This window comes from Dipodomys ordii, unplaced genomic scaffold (genome assembly GCF_000151885.1).
Source record: "Dipodomys ordii isolate 6190 unplaced genomic scaffold, Dord_2.0 Scaffold35, whole genome shotgun sequence".
Classification (NCBI taxonomy): domain Eukaryota; kingdom Metazoa; phylum Chordata; class Mammalia; order Rodentia; family Heteromyidae; genus Dipodomys; species Dipodomys ordii.
The window spans coordinates 454,283-475,395 of record NW_012267251.1 but is presented as its reverse complement, the minus strand read 5'-3'; the positions used below and the strand labels follow the sequence as shown (position 1 = coordinate 475,395).

Here is a 21,113-nt window from a genome sequence, read left to right as displayed (position 1 = left end):
CGGCAGCCACCCCCGTGCCTTCCCGCGCCGCCTCTGAGCCCCGGGGCGGTGCTGGGCCCCGCGGAGGACACCGGCCCGGCCTGGACGTGCGGCACAGGGCCGAGTGCGGACACTTGGGAAAGCCCTGCGCGTGACCGAGGGGCCGGGGACCGGGACACGACGTCCCCCAGAGACAGCGGCGGCCTCCCTGCCATCCCCGCCGTCATCATCACCGACCTGGGCGCCCAGGAGGACGGCGCCTCGGAGGAGCCCCAGGGGAGCTCCCGCGGCAGCCTGCCCCTGAGGAAGCTGTCCTCTTCCTCTGCCTCCTCCACCGGCTTCTCCTCCTCCTATGAGGACTCAGAGGAGGACATCTCCAGTGACCCCGAACGCACCCTGGACCCCAACGCAGCCTTCCTGCACACCCTGGACCAGCAGAAGCCAAGAGTGGTAAGTCGGGTCCTCGGGTTTTGTGGAATCCATGCTGCTATCAGCAGACCATGACTGCTCCAGTCTACCCCCCCCCCCCCCCCAGTTTTCTTGCTTTCCACTGAGTTGTGGAGACTTGAGCAGGGCTTTGTGGAAGTCACAGCTCCCGGCGTGTGTGTGTGTGCTGTGGCACGCTGAGGTTCTGGCCACGCCCTCTGTAGTGGGGGCAGTAGTCTGTCGCTCTGCTGTCCGGGATACCCCTCTCCCTGGGAATATGCGTCACGCGGAACTTCCCGGTGAGTCCCCACAGTGAGCACAGCTGCCGAGTCTAGCTTTTGTCTGATCGGGTGAAACACTTAAGCCGGGATTCATTCAGGCTGACAAAGATGCCATCAAACTAACCTGGCCTTTCCTAGTAGGCCAGACCGGCCGGTGGTGATGGGAGGACAGGCCTGGCCCTGAAGATGCATTTGTGGGAGGCCATGAGAGAGCAGCCACAGGGCCTCGGTAGGGCTGGCCAGGACATGGCAGTATCCTGTGGTCAGTGTAACTGAGGTACAGCTTGATGTGTGAACTGAAGTGAAAACGATGCTGTAAGCCACGCGGTTTCCTTGGTAACAGTGTTGTTTGAAGTTGAATTGCCTGCAGCAGGCACCTTGGAGGTGACTCCTAAGGGGGTATGCCCCAGCCGGTCCCCTGCAGGTGTGTTTTCTAGTGTGTCCGTAGGCATGGCTGTGTGGACCATCATGGCCTGCTTGCCGTCTCGGGGGTCTGCTCCTTTCAGAAGAACGTAAGACTTGAAGCTTCTACCCAGTCTGGCCTTTCTCTTGGCCGAGTGTGGGGACTTTCTTGCTTCCAGCATGAGGGCTTGCGCCGCCGGGAGGTAGCCTTGGGATTGGGGCTTGGCTGTCTGATGCAGTCCACTGCACCTCAGTAACTTCCTCCTCCACAGCTGAGGGCTTTGGGTGGCTGCTCGGCACCCTTTGTTCAGGGTTTTGGACTCCCAAAGCATGTTTCTCTCCTGCTTCGGCTTCAGAAATCTGTCTGAGTTCTTTTCTGCGAACTCTGCTTTCCGCTGGTAGTCTGGACCAAGGATGAACTTGGTGTCAGGACAGAGCACAGGCTCCCTGCACCTGGAGAGGGGCAGAGGAAAAGCGCCCTGTGGCCCAGGAGCCCCCCCTGCCCCCCAGCAGTCGAGGGCCCAGCGGATGAGGACAGCTGGTGCGCCGCTCTTCGCTGCCTTTGCTTCTGGAACCCTGAAGCTTGGCTGCATGCCCGCCGCGCTGTAACTTGTTCTCCACCTTCCCGTTTGCCCTTTCTTGTGGTGGATCAGCAGCTCTCATTGGCTGGTTATCAAAACAGTTTGTATAGCCTGATGTTGGAAATGAGGTCTTGTCTGCAAATACACTGAAGATGAGATACACGGTGACAGCTGATTTTTTTTTCCATTTGCTAGAGAGGTTCCAAGTGGGAACCCAGACGGGTAAGTGATGTTTTCAAGCCAGGTGACGTTGAGAGGTAGCAGTGAGGCTACCGTCATCTACCTCGCACCTGTAAATAGAGTTAGACACCCACAATGTAGAACTAGGGGGAAAAATCTCTCACTGAGCTCCCTCTCTGAATGGGGTGTGTGTGTGTGTGTGTGTCTGTCTGTCTGTCTGTCTGTCTGTCTAGGGGTAGGTCGCCAACTGGAAATTATGGCAGACACGGAGCACGCACATGCTCACTCTCACGCGTGGCAGAGTCGGCGGTGTCCAGGGCCCCCGGTGGTATGCCCCATGTTCCTCTAAAGAATGGCTTTGTGTGATGCTGTGTGCCCCAGCTGGTGTGGCAGGAGGTCTCCCACAGGATCAGACTCACAGCTTGCTCAGCTGTGATGGTGCCACATGCCTGCCTACAGTGAGTGGCTTACATTTGGACCCGTGGACACTCTTCTGTGAGACTGGGTAATGTGCCGAACTCGGGTGGTGTTCTCTCTCTTTCTAGACAAGGCAGACTCCCTCGGTTCTCCATGTTCCTCTATTGGTCTACGTAGGAAGACCTGGGCCTCAGGAGGAAAGTACCTAGCTTGTATCGATTTTTCCAAAATTGTGCTATCAATTATATGTACACAAACAAAACAAAGCTGAGCACTGGTAGCTCACACCTATAATCCTAGATACTCAGGAGTGTGAGATCAGGAAGACCAACGTTCAAGGTCATTCCTGGCAGAAAAGTTTGTGTGACTCCATCTCCAAAATAACAAGTCAAGGCTGGATGCTTGGGTTCAAGTGGTAGAGCCAGTTCAAAGACTGTCAAAGAAAATGAAAGTATTTGGCCACCATAAAATCCTTTCACATAAATAAGAAGCAAAACTGAGGTTGATTGTCAACATCGCTTGTCATGCAAATATTTAGGCTTTGCCGGAAGACTGCTGGACAGTTACCCAGCGTTTGGACTTACAAGAAAGCCTAATAAAGTAATGCTGCTTTCAGAGGCTGGGTTGCACAGTTGCCATAAACCATCCTCAGAATGAGCCAAGAAGTCTACCTGCTACTGCGTTGATTTTCTGATCTTGTTGGCACAGTTGTGAAATGTCGTGACAGATTAGATTAGTTTTATGTAGTTTATTTCTATTCCTAGGAGCATTGATAACATTGCTTAGGCTTATTTTGTCAGGTGTCAACTTCAACTTAGTTACTGAAAGAAAAAATGTTTGAAGGATTTTGTACATAGTGGGGAAGCCGTAAGACTTCGAATAGTCAACAAGTGATTCACAAGTAGCTCAGGAATTGTTCCCTTTAACCTGTGTTGACAGGACAGGAGACTGTGGCCTTGGATCCTGTGATGTTGTGCTCTCAATCCTGACAAGTGTGAGCCTTACAAGGAAATTTCCCCCCCTTCCTAGGTAGAATTGGCATTGTGATTCAGGAGGAGTTCATTGCTTACAAAGGCACCCACTGAACGCTTCCATGGGGAGTCCCCTGAGTGCCGGCTATTTCTTGGGGATTTTACACGACCAGTTGCCAGAGTGTCACTTGACTATCCATCACTAACCGAACAGTGGGGTCACCTTGGAGACCTGGGAAAGCTACCATCTTGTGCTCTGCATTTCTCTCCATGTGCTCCTCCGTCTCAGGCCTGGTACTTCTCTCTGTGTGCAGTTTTGGAACTGGGGATTATTTGGAGGCTCCATGAGACCTGGACGAAGAGCGGGTAGCAAAAGGGCCTGCTGTATTCAAGTCTTAAGGGAAGAGGACCAGCGCGACCCCTGTGTGTGGAGTTTGTGTGCTGGGCTCAGGACAGACCCCAGGCCGGGCTCCAGGCTCTGTGCCAGGGCTGCATTCAGATAGTCATTTCATCCAACATTCCCAACTTGTCTGGTATGTTTCTCCACAGTTCTATGAAGAATGCACTGTTAGAGGGCTGGAAGTGTGGCTCAAGTGGTAGAGCATCTGCCCAGCAAGCATGGGTATCCTGAGTTCACGCTCTAGTACCACCAAGGAGAAAAAGTTCAGTGCTGGAAATGCGATCTTCTCCCTTTGATGAGTTTCACTTGGGCCTTTTATTGCCTTGATAGCACGCAACAGAAACCCATCCAACAAAAGTCAGAGCGCTACATGTTTATATTCTGTCAAGGTTTTGATTCTCTTGTTTCACATTTCACATCAGCTGCTATACTTTGTAGCTAACCAGGGCTGGGGACACATCTCTGTTAGAACACTCGTGTAACACCTGTGAGGCCCTGGGTTTGATCTCTAGCAGTCTAAAATAGAATGTTTTATAAGGAACAAAAATAAGAGCACCGGGTGATGAGGCAGAATGAACCTGTGCACTTGTTATTTCTTGGGAGAGGGGGGCTAGGTATTGTTTATCTCCCCATCTATGAGTATGTAGAAAAACAGCGCAGGGAATCAGGCAGTCTGGCTAGTGTGGCTGGGGAGTGCATCCATAGTGCCACTCTCCGTGAGCCTGGTGGCCTTGCGTTTTATTTTATAATCAGGTTCCGTGTGGAAAGGGAAAATGAAATGATCCAGACCCACAGCTCCTCTGGTGGGTGACAGGACCAGGCGCACCTGACCCAGCAGTGACGCACGCGATGCCGGCCTGGGCCCTTCCTCCCTGGGTTCCCTGCCTTTCGCAGTCAGGTTGGTCCCGGTGCATCCTGGGAGGGGACAGCTTAGATGTTTTGCCCTTGGCCTTTGGGCATTGATAGAAGTTTCTTTCATTACCTCTTCTGAGGGGTTGTCTCTACTCAACCTCCTCCTACCCTCATCCATTTAAGCAGAATGAATAAATCCATTGTCCTGTTTTCCAAGAAGCAGCTGTGATACATTTTCTATTACCAGTGCTTAACATTTGCCTTCGCTGTGGGGTGTGTTCAGCTTGCGTTAGCAGGCGGAGTGGGGTTCCTGATGCCTGGCGGTGCAACCTACCCCCCACTCAACCTGCCATCTCTGTAATTATTGCTGCAACTAGAGCTGGGGCAGGGCCCAACCTGGCCTGGGGACCGGACAATTACGAGAGAGGTCACTTCCCCCCACAGTTCCCAGCAAGTGTTTTTCCAATTTCACCAACATTCTTTCCAGGCTCAGCTCAATTTGTTTTCCTCTTCACTATGGCAATTGATGACTAGGTTGTAAAACGTATAATTGGGCAGGATCTCCTGCTGAGTGCCCCAGTGGGTAGGAGCCGTGTTTGTCTACTCTCCTGCTTATGCACACATGTGTAATATTTTCTTTATACACGTCGGTGATTTAAGCTGTAGGTTTGGTGAGACCCGCCTCCGCGTGGTGGGGCAGGGGAGGGGTGGGGCGGGTCTCCTATAATCCTTATCACACCTGAATCTGTGAGCAGGAAACTGGAAAGGCCTTGTCCACCGAGAGATAAACAGTTTAATCTCCTGACAATGTCAAGTGGAAAATCCAACCAACTGCCAGGAGTCTGAGCAACGGCTGGGAGATTTTGTCAGGGCCAAATAATTCCAAGAAGCAGATTACTGAGTGGAGGGCGGGGAAGCTGGGGGCCGGGAGGTGGGGTGGGCGCAGGTGGGGTTTGTGAAGCCCTTGGAGATGCAGCTTGCTGGTGTGGGTGCTTTAGGAGCATTATAATCGGTGTTTTAGTCTTGATGGGGCCCTGAGGCCCTCAGCGTGCTCACCCTCAATCATGCAGGACACCCCCTTTCTGGAACTTAAGTCGGTGACCCTAAGGGTCACACTAGTGGCCCTGGGCTGGGCAGCTGGCCTCTTTGGGCTTGGTGTCCTCCTCTGTGGAGAGGGCAGGCTGCTAGCCCTCCGCCTCTCGGGTCTTCACAGAGCGCCGCGTGGGAGAGCCAGCTCCTCCTGCCTGCCTTAGTTTTCATCACAAAAACTATGATGTTCCTTCGGAAGTTTTCTCACCACGAGTTGCACCAGGGCACTAGGTCAGAAGTAAGATGTCTACCCGGCACAGGCGGCTCAGGCCTGTACTCCTAGCTACTCGGGAGGCTGAGATCTGAGGATTGTGGTTTGCAACCAGCCTGGGCAGGAAAGTCCACGAGACTCTTCCCTCCAGTTAATTGCTAAATGCTGGAAGTGGAGCTGTGGCTCAAGTGGTGGAGTGCTGGCCTTGAGCAGAAGAGCTGAGGAAGCGCATCCAGGCCCTGAGTTCAAGTCCCCAAATGGACGCATACATAAATAAGTAAAAAATAAATAAATGAAGACAGAAAGCAGAACTAAGCTACACAAGCCTTCCGCCATGGCCGAGCCCGCTCTGACACGGGCGCGCGCGCTGGGCAGCAGGGAGGAGAGGGGCAGACGTCGCCTTGTCTCGGGACCCTGGGGACGCCTCCTCCACCTGAGTGGGCTCCCTGGCCAGCGTGACCCTGAAAGCACACTGGTGGTGTGAGAGGCTCACGGCTTGAGCCCACGGGGGTCTGTGTGCCCATCTCGGAGGCTGCGCGCTGCTTGGGAGTTGAAGTATGGTATTGGGCACTGATTTCCCACCTGCTTCCTGCTGGGCCTCTCAGCTGGGCCCTGGAAAGGGAAGAAAAGGTTTCAGCCAAGTCTTCAGTTTTTAACATTAAACAAATCTGTGCTGAGTGCCCCTGGCCTGGCCTCGGGATAGGTCTAGAAACTCAGGGACTGGGTCTCCCTTGCAGTGGCTCTTCTTGCTGAGATGTGCAAGTTGCAGCCCACAGAGGGTACCTATGTGGCATTGGTGCAAGAAGATGCCAGGCTGTCCCAAAGGCGAAGCGCCTGTCAGCAGGCACAGGGCGTTGGCAAAGCTCAGGGAGCCGGGGATCACTGCCGGGCAGGACACTCATCGAGTACGAGTCCACACGTGGTGAGACGCAGAAGGCAGAACTGGAGTAGATGAGTTGGGGAGCAAGCAGTGCTAAGGAGGCAGCCTGAGACACGGGCCTGGGAGGCATGCTCCTGCTGCTAGACGCGGTCGAGAAACAGGACTGTTTAAAGACTTCTGGCTTTGGGAGGCAACCTTGCCCACCCCAGGGACCTCGGACCCTACACAGACTGACACCCAGCGTCTAGCACGCGCGCGCGCACACACACACACACACACACACACACACACACACACACTCCATCATCCAGGGCTGCTGCCGACAAGGTACTTCTCAGCACTCAGCCTGAGCCTGTCTGCCTACCTTGCACTTGAGCTCTGCCTCAGACTCCCAAACCTTCCTCCCTTCCGCAGCCTCCAGCGCGAGGCTCTTGCCCCGGCTGCTGTGAAATGACGGGAGTCAGTGTGGTTCGGGGACCAGGCCGAGGATAAAGGAGCAGCTCTTCCCTTCTCTCTTCTGGACCTGGAGCTTTCCTGAGGCCTGTCTACCCTGTGAGCCGCGTTCCAGACCTTTTGCTTTGGTTTGTTTTTTCCCATAGTGTCTTTTGTTTTTGCCCAGGTCTGGCCTAGGTCCTGAATCCTCTTATCTCCGCTTCCTGAGTCACTGGGTACCACAGGCCTGTGCTGCTCTGCCCAGCACTCAGTAGAGCTTTGAAGTGGGTCTCCAACTTGCTTCCACCGAGCATCCTGCCTGGCCATCCTAAGTGCCGCAGGCGCCCGGGGCGGGGAGGCCGGGGGCAGCAGAACTTCTCTTCCCGAAGCCCTTGGTGGCAGGAAAGTCCTCTCTTTGTTACCAAGGCTCTGAGTATGAAAAAGTTTCCAAAACAGTCCGCTGTTGGCACAGGGTGACAGGCCTCCTTTTATTCTGTTTTGGAGGTGAAAACTGGCAGAGGTCCGCTGGGCACGGAAGGCCCAGCGCTTGGCCAGGGAGGCTCGTCCCCTGCCCCCACCCCCTCTGCCCCGCTTTCTCGTGCATCTTGTAGTGGAGGAGGTGCGCTGGAGACCCAGCGTTGCTGTGTAGCCCGGGCTTGCCTCGAACTCAAAACCCTCCTGCCTCTGCTTTCTGAGTGCTGGGATTATAGGTGTGTACCACCACGCCTGGCACGTGGGGTATCCTTTCATTATTTGTAGCTTCTGAGGGGAAATGACTGGGATGGGACTCATGTGTTTGTGCGTGTGCACACACGTGTGTGCACGTATGCCACTCTGGCACCGGCAGCACCTGTGGACGAGGAGGCCTTCCTGAGAGGGCTGCCGTGGCAGAGGCCCTGGGGGGTCTGTGCAGCCCACTTTGCCCGCCCTGGCCGTGTTGGCCCTGTCTTGACGGGTCTCCCAGGCAGGGCAGGTCTTTGCCAGTGTAGAGACACCGGGCTGATGGGCCGTAAGGAAAGCCCGGAGGAGTGGCTGGACAGAGCCCGCCAGGCCCAGGCGGCCGGCTCCGCGCTAGGCAGCCTTGCAGGAATACTTAGTAGAGATGCACTGCGCCCGAGCAGCCTAGACTGGCAGCGCGGGGCCCCGGCACCCCTGCCTGCCACCCCAGCCCTTCTCTGCCGTGCAGGGGATGCAGGGGCGGGGGGTCCTCTGCACGATGGACTGCGGTGTTCGTGCTTGGAGTTCCGTCTTTCCCGCCCCGTGGCAGGCCACTTCAGGCCTGTAGACCCTGACATGCTGCCGGGGGCCTGCACCCTCTGGAGTGCTACATCTGCAGGGCTTGAAGGGCCTCCTGGAGGCAGGAGGAGGAGGCCGCGCAGGGACCTCACGGGCAGACTGTGGCCAGTGTGCTGGACAGACAGATGCTCCCTTCCTGCCCGGCTGGAAAGGTACACAGGACCGTGATTAGTTTTGATTTCCAGCAAAAGCCATATGGAGCAGCGTCTGAGGTGCTGTTTACCTTGTGATGTCATACTGTATATTAAAAATCAGCGCCCCCTGCCCCCAGCTGGCTAATGCAGAGGAGCCGCAGAGGAGCCGTACCGAGTCCCGCTGGGCTGGGTGTGACCAGAGCCACCGCACCTGCGGGGAGGAGGCCCGCCACACCCCCCCTGCGCCTCGGGAGGTCCCGCAGGTCCGCCTGGCATCCTTCCCTTGGCATTGGGGCCTGGCCTAGATTTTCTGGTCTGTCACCATCGGCCTCCAGGGCCACAGCCCGTGGGGGCCACAGTGGTGGAGAGTCCGTGGGCCACACGGGCCACGCCAGCCAGCCAGGAGGACTGGGGGCACCGAAGGCTCTGGGGGGCCCGAGGCTGGGCCTTGTTCTGTGAGAGTCCTGGGCTCCACCCCACGCCTCGAGAGGTGAGGGCTGGTCACCACTTCAGATACTGGCCCAGGGGGAGATGGTGTGTCTGGAAGCTGTCTGTCCCCGGCGGCCCTCACAGAGGTGGAACTAAAAAGAGACTCTTCCTTCTAAGAGACTGCACCTTTGCCCAGACACGGGGACCAATGGAGGCCTCTGTAGCAGCAGTACTTTTCTGGAGCTGCTCTACAGCCCTCAGGCTGGACTCTTCAGGCTAAAAGGCAGGGAAGTTCCGGCCGCTGGCTGCGGGGCGTTGGGGGGTGGGGGGGGCAGGGGGGGAGGTGCACAGCGTGTCCCCCGCATCCTCCCAGGGAGCTCTCGCAGAATGGGCCGAGTCCCAGCAGATAGGAGCCAGTTCTGCACGCGCCAGGGGCCTCCCGGACCCTGCACGCGCCCAGGCATCGGGAGCTGGTGGCCCAGGCTCCCATCCATAGACCCCACACAGGAAGATAAACCTGCACGCCAACTGAACTGAGCTACCCCACGTCCACAGGCCTCTCCCACTCAGGAAACTTGGGTGATAAGAGAGAGGAAGCGTCCTTCCAAAGGGGTTGCCAGACCTTCCTGATGGGCGGTCTCGGGGTCGCCGTCTCCAGGGGCACCGTGGCCCCCGGAGCCACAGAGTGGAGCATTGCACGGACTGCGTGGACAGAGAGTGGCCGGGCTGGGGCAGGCCCAGGGCTCAGGGACTCCTGACCGGCCTGGCTGCCCGCCTCTGCTGGGCATCCCTCAGGTGGGGTTGGCGGTAGATCGGCTGTCACTTCCAGGAGGCACGCCTGCTACCTCTAGCTGTTGGAAGTAAAGCTGGTGTGACCGTCATACCCACAAGCACAGCTCTGGGTTGCATGTGCCCCAGGTGTGTATTTACTTCATTTTATTTTTAAGTCTTCATGAGGCCTGAACTTGGCCTGGGCGCTGTCCCCCAGCTCCTCAGCTCAAGGCTAACACTCTACCACTTGAGCCGCAGTGCCACTCACTTTCAGCCTTCTTGGCGCTTAGTTGGAGGGAGGAGTCTCACTTGGTACACTTTAGTTTTAGGCTCTCTGACTGGTATTCAGGGATTGAACTCGGAACCCCTCAGGCAAGATTCTACCATGGAACCCAGCCTTTAACAGCTGCTCTGACTCAGTGCTCCCGAACAGCCCACCCCCGCACATGTGGGTTGATGCGCTTCTTTGCTATCCCTCCCCATGAAGGATCTGGCTTTCAACCAGAGCAGGAGTTTTGGGAGAGTGGGCAGAGCATCCGAAGGCCCAGGCCTGGGGTGAGGGTGAGGGGGTCTGGTCTGGCTCTCCACATCCTCCGTCCCTCAGGAGCCATTCTTAGAGGGAGCTGCGGTGTGCAGCAGCCCGGACGGCGGCTGACCCACGCACCATCACTCCCACGGCTCCAAGGACCCCGCCCAGCCCCGGGCGACTCAGGTGCTGTATTTAGGGAACGTTGTCCAGAGGATTGGTGGTCCTGAAAAGAAAAAGAAAAGCAAATGAATGCACAGTGTCCCTTCACCCCTTCCCTCTGCTTTCCTCTGGGCTTCTCTGAAAGAAATCAGCAAAGGAGAAGGAAAGGGCCCGCTAGCGCCAGCACCCTGTGGTCCCGAGCCTGCTGGCTCCTTGCTTCCTGGGACCTGTGCGTGTCTTCAGGAAGAATATTCCCCTGCACGTCTGTCGAAGGAGACCCGAGTCTGGGGACCAGAATGGGCTCGTGGGATAGGAGCACTGACCATCCACACTTCCCCATGGCCCAGAATTGTCCAGCATACCCGGTGGTCAGCTCATGGCCTAAGACCAATGATGGAGTGGAGCCAACTGTTCGGTTCTGATTTTTCTTCTTGTTCAATGTGTATCTTAAGGATACATTTGAGATGCTGGTTTGAAGTTACTCAATAGAGTTGGTTACATTCCTGATTCAGATCAAGATGTGCTGCTCACGCCCTTGGTCTTTGAATCCATCATGCATAAAATGCCTGTGGTCATTGTGTGTTTTGATTCCAATCACTCCTCCGGGATAACATCTTCGTTGTAAAGTTTATTTGCTCTGAACTTGCATTCTGCCAGGATGGTTGTGTGTGTTTGTCTCCTGGTGTATTCTAAGAGTTTCTGTACTTGAATTAGTGCTTTGCATAGTGGGCTTTCTACTAAGCCCATGTAATCAGCAGAGGCCCTACAGAGCAGAATGCAGGCGTTTGTGTTTCTGGTACCTGGCAGAGGGTTTGGCCTGCTCCCTGTTGCCAGCAAGCTCTGCGGGCAGGCGGGGAGGGACGCAGGCAGAGGTGAAGGTTAGGCGGCCTTCATTTCACTAGAGGAGACCATGGCAATCCTTGACATCTGTCAGGGGTCCATGATGTGGCTGGAGAGAGGTCACGTGATGTGGCATGCGTGATGTTCCAATCATCAAGAGTCAGGCTGTTACTCAGACAGGCCCTGTGGAGCAGGCTTTCCAGCCCTGGCACCCTGCTGCGTTTTGCTGTGGGTGTTTCTGTGCACTGAGGGTGCTGAGCGCCGTCCGGCCCAGACCGCCCTACACAGCTGTGACCACCAAGGCTGCTCACCCATCATCAAACAACGCAGGGCTTCCAGACAGGAGGTCTGCCCGAGGGCAGCCTGGGCCCCACCCACAGGGAGACCACGGGCGGCCATGTGTTTCCTGAGGGGCCCATGCCCTGGGCTGGGGCGGGCCCTTACTGCCGCTCTCCCAGCCTTCCCGGATGGGAGAGAGCAGTGCGTGTCTGCAGGGTCCAGGACAGAGGTCAGTGCTCTAGGCGCAGAACACGAGGGTCGCTCTCAGAGATGGTGCTGTCACATCCACCTGGTCAAGGGTGGGGAAGATGATTGAAAACAGAAGGCCTCCCGTGTGCCGGAGCATGCACGCAGGCCTGGCTAACGAGTCTGCTCTGACTCCTCTTCCTCCCCTCAGGCAGCAAGCCAGGTTCTCAGCTGCAGTTATCATTCTCATGTCAAGTCTTGTACAATAGTCAGGATCAGTTAGGTTATGCTGTAGTATCAACCCCAGCAGCCCGGACTCCACCTGCCGTGCTGGCTCCATGTCCCAGGCTGAGGACGCTGCTCACGGTAGAGGCCGAGGAATGAACAGATGATAAGTCACACATCCAGTCTGCTTGCGTTCGATCAACAAGCAAGTCTCCAGTCCCACCTTTGGGGCCCAGTGTGGGGGTCGAGTGTGGTGAACGCATGCGGCCTTGTCTCCCCAGAGCCTGTGTGTGGCTCTAAGGAGAAAACACTGGACCATCAAGTGTCCAAAAGATTCGTCTGGATCATGTCCTAGGCCTCATTTCTGTGTGTGTGAGGACCGTGGAGTGGGAGAGGGGAAGTTCTGAAGATGAACGCTGTCTGCGCGTGTTGACGTGTCTGGCGGAGGGCAGAGGGTATGGTAGTTGCTCAGGATGCGGGCAGGCAGCTCACGGTTAATGGGGGAGGAGGTAAAAATGGCATCCCTGGGAATTGCCAGTTGGGTAGATGTGCCAGCAGTGGTGCCCACAATGGTTCTAGAACACCTAAACAAACCCCTCTTGGAGCAAGGCGCCTTCCCTTTGGAGAAGCAACTCCAGCCCCAGGCTCTGGGATGAGAAGATAGGGAGCCAGCTACAGCCAGTCTAAAACGGGATGAGACCGGAAAAGGGGAGGGCACCCCTGACACAGGGCACCGAGGTCTTAGAAAACAGATAAAAATAGCCGTTGCTTGCCACTTCCCTTCCCACAAAGTGTCTGCTCCAGACCTGAGCTGTTTCTCGCATCATGTGTGGTGGACAGTGAGCCTGCCAGCGTCCACTCAAAGGGATACTGAGGCAGGCAGTCTGGCCCTCGGGGAGGGCCCTAGACAGCCAGCCAGGCCCAGTGCTTCCTCCCTTCTGGGGCTTCCTCAGAGTCGGTGTGTGTGTGTGTGGTGTGTGTGTGGCGTGTTAGTGAATGTGTGTGCGTATACACACGTGAGGTGTTGGTGTGTAGGTGTGCATGTGTGGGTTTGCAGGTGTCTGTGTGTATGTCTGGTATGGATTTGTGGAGCAGCTGTTGTGTGTACATGCGTGTGTGCAGGGGCATGGCTGTATCCGCACATGTGTCCCAGAGAAGTGGAGGCTGTGGGTGAGATGACATCGCACCAACCTGGCTTGCGGACAGCTGGCTGCTCGCGTGGTGTTTGTCTTCTCCCTCCTCCCTCACTTCTCTGACCCTCTCTTCCCTCCTCCCTCCTCCCTCCTCTAGCTTCTGTGGCTTCTGCTGCTTCTGTGGCTCTCTGGTGTTTTCATACCTTGGCCTGTATGGTTTATTTCTCAGAGGGAGCCTCGACTCACAGAGGTACAGGACCGGGGAATGGGGTGGGGATGGGGGTGTGGAAAGACCCCCGGCGCTGGGGACAGTGACAGGCAGTGTGTGCAGATAGGTGTGTAGTGGCCTGCTCAGAGACGAGCTGGTGTGTGGGCCGCAGGCTGGGGAGCAGGGCCCCCCCGAGAGCCCATCTCCCTCCTCCCAGTAAGTGCCTCAGAAGCCTGGGGTGGGTCTGCGCTGGGAGCCAGCCGGGGAGGGGGATGCTGGACCTTCTTCTTCAGTCTGGCTTAGGGGCCCCTCGTGGATGCGTGGATGCGCCAGGCCCTGGCTGCCAGCACTTGTGACAGGCCGTAGGCCTAGGGGCCCCGTTTCTGTGCGACAGGAAGGCGGCTCCGCCCCTCCTCCCCTGAGCTGAGGTCTCCGGAAGGCGCAGGTGCTATATATAAAACCACCACCATGACCTCAGCCCTGAGAAGTTTCCACCCTCACGGGCCTTGCTGTGTGCTGTGGTGAGGAGACTTCCTGGAGCCCCTCTCCTGCGGCTTGGGGGGCCCCGGGGAGGCCTGGTACAGAGGTGCCCTGAAAATTGCCTGCTTCCTTCTGGCGAGCTCCCCAGCTGTGTGGGGCTGCCTGGAGCCAGCCCTGCGTGGGGCTCCCCGGCTGCGTGGGGCTGCCCGGAGCCAGCCTGCCGCACTCGGCGGGAGTAGGGTGTGGACAGTGCTCCCAAGGAATGCCACCCTCCATGTGTCACCTCCTTGACAACACCGAAGCCTCCCGGCCCCTGCCTTCCCAACCACCTCTGCCCCAGGGGCGCTCTGGCGTCCGGAGCGGCCTGGCCTCTCCACCTGGGACCTGCAGGCTGGGCATCCATCCCTGGAACTGACATCTGGCAGACATCTCAGGCAGACACAGCAGGAGCGGAGCGGGAGAGAGGGAGAGGACAGGCCAGAAATGTTCTGGAAGCTTGGGCAGGGTGTTGGCCTCGCTTTTACAGAGATGAAGTTTCATTTCCCTCCTGCTTGGGAGCACGGGCCTCGTGGGTGAGCTGGCGGAGCCCGGCGGGCACTGGGTTTATCTGCATCCTTCTGGTGTCATTAGTATTTCTCCTCCTGGGCATTCGGGGGTGAGGATGGGGATGGTCACCCAGACCTCCAGCACACAAGGCAAGGCTTCCCTCGGGCACCTGGTGGGCGGGAGTGGTCAGCGGTGAAGGCTGCTTGTGTGTCTCCCCCCCCCCCCCGCCAGGAGCTCCAGTGTCAAAGGGCAAAGAAGCGTCTGGCGGAGGGAGGAGGTGCTGCAGGCCATGCCCAGGCATTCATGACATGGTGTCGTGCTGTCTGAATGCCAGAAACATCTGCAGATGACGCGGCCCTGCTGATGTTCCCTTGTACCTGAAGCTTCCCCGTGGTCCCCCCATTCCTAGAGAGAAGCAGGGAGTGAGGAGAGGTCCTGGGGCGCACAGGTGCTCCCCAAAAGATCAGGAGGATAGCCACTCTCCTCCACACTTCCCAAGTCAGCTCCCGGAGGAGGTGGGGATGGAGGCAGAGGGGACAAGCGCGCCTGTGGCCGGCTGCTCGGTCCCGTGTCCAGTTGGCTGTCCTGGCCCTGGGCTGGTGCTGGACTGGGTCAGGACACGGGACACCAGGCTCAGAGCTCTGAGGGTTGTCTGGAAGCAGGTGACCCTGCTGCTCGGAGCTGGTTCACCCAGGGAATCAGCCGTAGAAGGCGGCCTGATGGGGAAGGGCCACCGTCCCCGCAGTCTTGGGCATTCTGTGTCGGATGTGTGGTCTGGGTGCTCAGCTCTGTGCTGCAGCTGAAGTCCTCGAAGCAGCAGCAGCAGCGTGTGTGCCGCCGCCATGCTGCCCAGGCCCCCGCCACAGCCACTCCCACGAGGTCAGCCGCCTCCGCCGCGTGACCCTCCACCCTCACTCACATCTTCTCAGACTTAGTTTTGGATGATTCAGTTCTCTCAACTGGTCCTTTACACGAGTAGGTTATTAAAACTCACTTGTCGTGTTAAAGTGAAAAGTAGCAGATTTTATGACCAAAAGGGTCACTTTAAAAGAGCCTTGATTGCTATTCTAAAGGTGACGGGCAGGGCCCTCCCTTACCTTTCCAGTGCCATACTCTTGGTACCTCGCGCGTCCCCGGCCAGCGAGGCCGTCGGTGGCCAGGCCGGTGCCAGCTGTCCTCTCAGCCCACAGCATGGGGGGCAGGGCGCACCTCTGTGGTTGGCATGAATGCAAAGGTCCCTGTCCATAGCCAAGTGCCTGGCGGACATACCTGTGCTTGAAGCCACTCTCCAGCCATCTGAAATGCAGAAGAGCAGCACCCTGAGCGGCCTCCGGCCACCTACCCCGCAGGGCACTGTCACAGGTTCTGTTGTGTGAGCAGATCCGGAAATAACAGCGCTGGTCGGCAGAGGCTTCGGAAGGCCCCCAGAGAACAGGCCGTGGTGAGGTCTGCGGCCTTGTGCGGCCTGCTGTGCCCCACACACACTCCGGAGCCCAGGAGACACCAGGACCTTGCCTCCGCTGTGTTCTCCCTGAGGATGAGGTCCTGGCCAGGGTGGCCTGGGCTGTGGGGCTCCCTGCGGAGCCGGCTCCCTGCCTTCTAGGAGCAGCTGTGTATAAGAGGAAGCGGGGCACCATCACTGGGTGTCGGCTGAGTCCCAGGGTCCGCTGGGAACACGGAGGGAGAGGGTGGCTCTTTCTGGTGGCTCCCAGCAGCCTCTCTGTCCTCTTGGACAGAACATGTTACATGCTTGGTTTTGATGCTTAGTGTTTAGTCTTAGAGTCTCTGGGAGGAGAGTCAGGTGCACAAACAACTGCCATCCCTACCTTGCTCATTTTGGTTAGCCATAAAACCTTGAACATTGCACAGTAAGGTGCTAATGAGAATCATTCCTAAATGACTTAATTCATTCTTAGCGTCATTCATTCACTTTCTGTACCAGGGCTTGAACGCAGGGCTTCAGACTCTTGTGGCTGGTACTCTACCACTTGAGCCATAGCTCTTAGTCTGGTTAAGTGGAGATGGAGTTTCTAAGGCTTTTTTGCCTGGGCTGGCTTCAAACCTAGACCGTCCAGATCTCAGCTTCCCGAGTAGCGAGGCTTACTGGTATGAGACCACAGGTGCCTGGCTTAGCTTGGTCTTTTTTATAAATTAAATTTGCTTTCCATAGCTATAATCTGATCTACTTTTTTATCTCTTGATTTTATCATTTGTCCACTTCACATTTTCTTTTTTTTCAGTATTGGGGTTTGTACTCAGGGCCTTGTGATTGCTAGGCAGGTTGAGCCACGTTTCCAGCTTTTGTTGCTTTGTGTGTGTGCGCGCGCATGTGTGCCGGTGCTGGGACTCAAACTCAGGGCCTACGTGCTGTCTCTGAGTTTTTTTTGCTCAGGTTTAGTTTCTACTACTTAAGCCAAAGCTCCATGTCTGGCTTTTTGGTGATTAGAGATAAGAGTCTCATGGACTTTCCTTCCCAGGCTGGCTTCAAACTGCAATCCTCAGATCTCAGCCTCCTGAGTAGCTAGGATTACAGATATGGGCCACAGGCGCCCAGCTTTTGGTTGTTTTTGAATAGGGCTCGTATGTGTGCCTGGGCCAGCCCTGGACCTCGATCCTCCTATTTTTACCTCATTCATAATTAGTATGATAGGCACATCCCACCAGGCCCAGCTTAGTGTTTGTGAATGAGCTCTTTTGAACTTTTTGCCCGGACTGTCCTCAAACAAACCTTCATTCTTCAGATCCCTGCTTCCTGAGCAGCTAGGATTACAGCTAGGAGCCACTGTGCTTTGACATTTCACACTTTCTTTTTATTATTGACATAGATCATTTGCCTGTGGCTTAAATGAACACAGAATAATAACATCTCGATTCATGGGTTATCTCACTGAGACCTCATGTTCAATGGTGTGCAGTGAGCCCTAGGGTGAGCTGCACTCTGACCTCTGGCTTTGAACCACTCTGCCTCGCTGACGTCACCTACATTTACCAGTGGGCAGCTTCATCCTCGGTGGCAGAACGGCAGCGACGGGCTTGCTCCTCTCCGTTTAGTCACTTCCTTGGGAAATGTTCCTCTCTGAGGGAGTTCAGGGTCAGAGGGCAAGGGCAAGGCCAGGGGTGGCTTGCTTGCTTCCTTTTCCCACACTGCTCTCTGGGAAGGCCGACAGTTTCAGGGCCACCTGCAGAGTGGGAGTTCTCCCTTTCTCCACAACCCTTGGGCTTTATTTGTGGTTTGCCCTTGTCCAATTGTCCCTTAAAGTTTGAATTTGAAATTCTTCTGTTATCTTTGTGGGACGTTCTTTCATTGTACTCTTGCAAGTTCCTGTCCCTCTGGGGAGCCGCTGGTCGCAGGCTAGTGGGTTTTTTTTAATGGAGTAAGTTACGGGTTATGTTATTTACAGATGCATTCCATCCACTGCCTCACTTTGCAACAAAGCTTTTGTTCCTAACTAGCCTTTTTGATTCCTTGTGAAATTGGTCTTAGTTAGCCTGGCCTGGACATGGAGACCAACTGGAGGCTGGTTTTTACTGAAGCACTGAACTGTTTCCCACCTTGAGGAGACTAGGCTTCCCAGAAACTCCTTTTTGTGCCCCCAGAAGCAATTTGTCTGACAACTGGTGTCTGGGTGCCACCTGGCTGGGTACATCCACCCACCTGAGCAAGTCCCTGGCCATCTGTACACCTCAGCTACAGAATCACACCGGACACGCCCAGGCCCAGAAAGCCAGACAGAGTGGCGCTGGAGCCTGCCCCCAATCCTTGTAATTAGAAGTGGAAACGGCGGTATGAGCCCCTGTGGTTGGTGTCCTGCGCTCACAGGTCCCAACCAGCTTTGGAAGCTGATGTATAATTTGCTCTGCTCCCTGGAGTCCGTGCTGAGTTTTCTGGGTCTTATCTATGATAATCCAGAAGCTGGACCAGATCAGAGTTGTTTTGTTTATTGTTGTTGTTTTGCCAGTACCTGGACTTGAACTCAAAGCCCTGAGCTCTCAGTCAGCTTTTGTTGATCATGGCTTTTTGCTGTCTAGTTGGAGCTAAATACGAGTCCCAGAGACTGTTCTGCCCAGGCTGATTCTGAACCTTGATTCTCAGATCTCAGCTCTTGAGTAGCTAGGCTTATAGGCATGAGCCATCTGTATCCAGCTCAGATAAGAGTTTTTCATCTATTTGGGGTCTGGTACCATTTTAAAAAGCCATTGAAAGCTGGAACTCCTTTTCCTGGAGAAAGGCCATTTCACGGGCCGTTCAACCCTCCAGGAGCTTTGAAACTTGAATCTTGTCTCAACCTGGTTTTAGAACTCAAGACTTGTTGATCTGTGATGTTCCTTTCTACTTACAAAACTGACTTCTAGAAGGTTCCCAGCGGTGGAGCTGAGCCAAATGGTGGCCTCTTAGACTAACTTGTAGGAAACGACTGTTCAGAGAGTTTCACAACCAGGTGTTTCTATGGATTACTTTGGCATTTGTTGCTTTTCAGAGTTCACTTCCGTGGTACCTTGTTCGTTTTAAGTTGTTTATGCCTCTGTTGGGAACTGTGCTGGAGTCCTCCCCGGTGTGGTGTGGGAATGGGCCCTGTGGTCTTTGACCTTTGCCTCCTGGGAAGGAGGCTCATCTGGTAACTCCCAGCAGCTCTCGGAACTCCACCTCTGCTTCCTGTCAAAGCCCTTTAGCAGCCTGGAACAGGGGCGAGGAGGCTGGTGGGTTGATGTTTATGTGAGCCCATGAGTGCTTGCGAGTTAGAAAGTGGTAGAAACATCTTTTCCAGCTTCTCCATAACTGCCTTCCTAGCACTCCAGGTTTGCTTATTTAAGTTGACTGCCTTCCCTAACTCACTAGGCTTGCTTGTTTTAAGAGGCTTTGCTTCATTTCCCAGAGACTGGTGTTTCTAATTCCTCAGATGACCTCTCTGTCTAACAGGGAAGTCTAAGGAGTGATTTCAGCCTCAATGATCCGCTCTCAGACGTCAGGAGAAAACGTGCAAGGTCAGCTGGTGTAGCTACGGGGAAGCTAGTCTTTAGCGGTGGAGGCCAGCCAACCTCTGGAATGGGGAGGAGGCAGTTGCAGTCAGGAGTCTTCCTGGTGAAGGCCAGAGATGGGACTATCTGTACACATGTAAAGGCAGTTTGTATATTTTGGTTTAGCCCAAGAAGCCAGTTAGTTGGTATGTTGTTGGGTTTGAGGCAGGAGGGGGGTGGTCTCTGAACCTCAACTCCAGTGTTATATTTCTGGAATCTCTTTTATCCTCCTGTCCACTAGATTTAAAAAACAAAGCAAAACAAAACGAAATTTTAGGATGATTTTCCCGTGTGAGAGACTGGCCTTGAGTACGAAGAGCCCGTAGGTGGCTGACCTTGAACTTCTTTTTAGACCTTTTTGGTCTCTCATAGTTGCTGATGTTCTTTTCATCTGCTCCCTGTCTTGGAATTCATCTCAAAATGTTTGGCCAAACAAGAGCAATGCTGTGGCTCTTTTTAAAGCTCATATTCTCAGTAACTTTCCTTGAGAAATTTGTTCTGAAGGGGCAGAGTTTAAAACTCATAGAAGCTAGGTGAAGGGCAGGTTTTCTCGCCAGCTGTGAAGGTGGAGACCCGTTGCTCCTAGACAGGGCAGGGCACGCTTTGGGCACCATCCCTCCTGGACTGTGTAAGTAGCTGATGAGCTTGGAAATGCCTGTGTCAGGTGCCAGAGGACCAGCTGTTTGACCCCAGGCCCCGCCAACTTTCTTCCCCATTGGATTTATCCGCAGGTGTTCACGTCTTTCTGTTCACTGCCCACTGAGAAAGGGCCTCTTCCCAGTGACGGCCGTGGCCGCCTGTGCAGTCTGTACGGTGGCCTCTTCCCAGTGACGGCCGTGGCCGCCTGTGCAGTCTGTACAGAGGGGGATCTTCCCAGTGACGGCCGTGGCCGCCTGTGCAGTCTGTACAGTGGGGGGTCTTCCCAGTGACGGCCGTGGCCGCCTGTGCAGTCTGTACAGTGGCCTCTTCCCAGTGACGGCCGTGGCCGCCTGTGCAGTCTGTACAGTGGCCTCTTCCCAGTGACGGCCGTGGCCGCCTGTGCAGTCTGTACAGTGGCCTCTTCCCAGTGACGGCCGTGGCCGCCTGTGCAGTCTGTACAGTGACACCGGAGGGGAGAGCCGGGTCCTCCGTGCGCCCAACGCGTGCTCTTCATGCACAAGTTCTAATCAGGAATCCTCATGACCAGCTCTGTTGGCTTTGGGGTGTGACCAGCCTCGGTGGTGCGGGCCGGGCCCCTTTTGGTTTGCACCAAAAGCGTAGAAAGGCACTGTGCCCCACTGTGCGGGGAAACCGAGGCTGGAGCACACTCAACCCTTGCGAGCCCGCACCGAGTCCCGGGAGGCCCCGCCCTGCCCCCCCACCCCGTTTCCCAGGATGCCCCCCGCCCCCGTTCCCGGGAGGCCCCGCCCTGCCCCCCCACCCCGTTTCCCAGGATGCCCCCCGCCCCCCTTCCCCCCACCCCGCCCCGTTTCCCGGGAGGCCCCGGCCCCGCCCCCTGCGGCCCGTTGCCTGGGTAACAGGCCCTCCCCTCACGTGACAGGCCTGCCGCGGGGCATGCTGGGAGGGGTCGCCGCCTTCGGCCAGGTTTTCCTCGTGGTTAGGCGGGAAGGGGGAGAAGGCGGGGGTCCCCTGCCGAGACCGGGGCGGCGGTGCGGGCACCGGAAGGACGGACGGACGGCCTCGGGCCCGCTCCGGGCCGGGATTCCCCCGCTTCCCCGGCCAGGATACCCCTCCGCCGGGATACCCCCCTCCAGGCCAGGGCCCCCCCACCGGGATCCCTC

At 56.0% G+C, this 21,113-nt stretch overlaps 1 protein-coding gene across 1 annotated transcript in view; it reads left to right on the top strand.

Moving 5' to 3' along the window:
* Positions 1-21,113, top strand: part of Itpkb (inositol-trisphosphate 3-kinase B) — an 81,526-nt gene that overhangs the window by 18,923 nt on the left and 41,490 nt on the right. Inside the window, exon 2 of the mRNA XM_013017279.1 lies at positions 7-429. Coding sequence (XP_012872733.1) covers positions 7-429 — 423 coding nt within the window. The remainder of the gene's footprint in view (positions 1-6; positions 430-21,113) is intronic.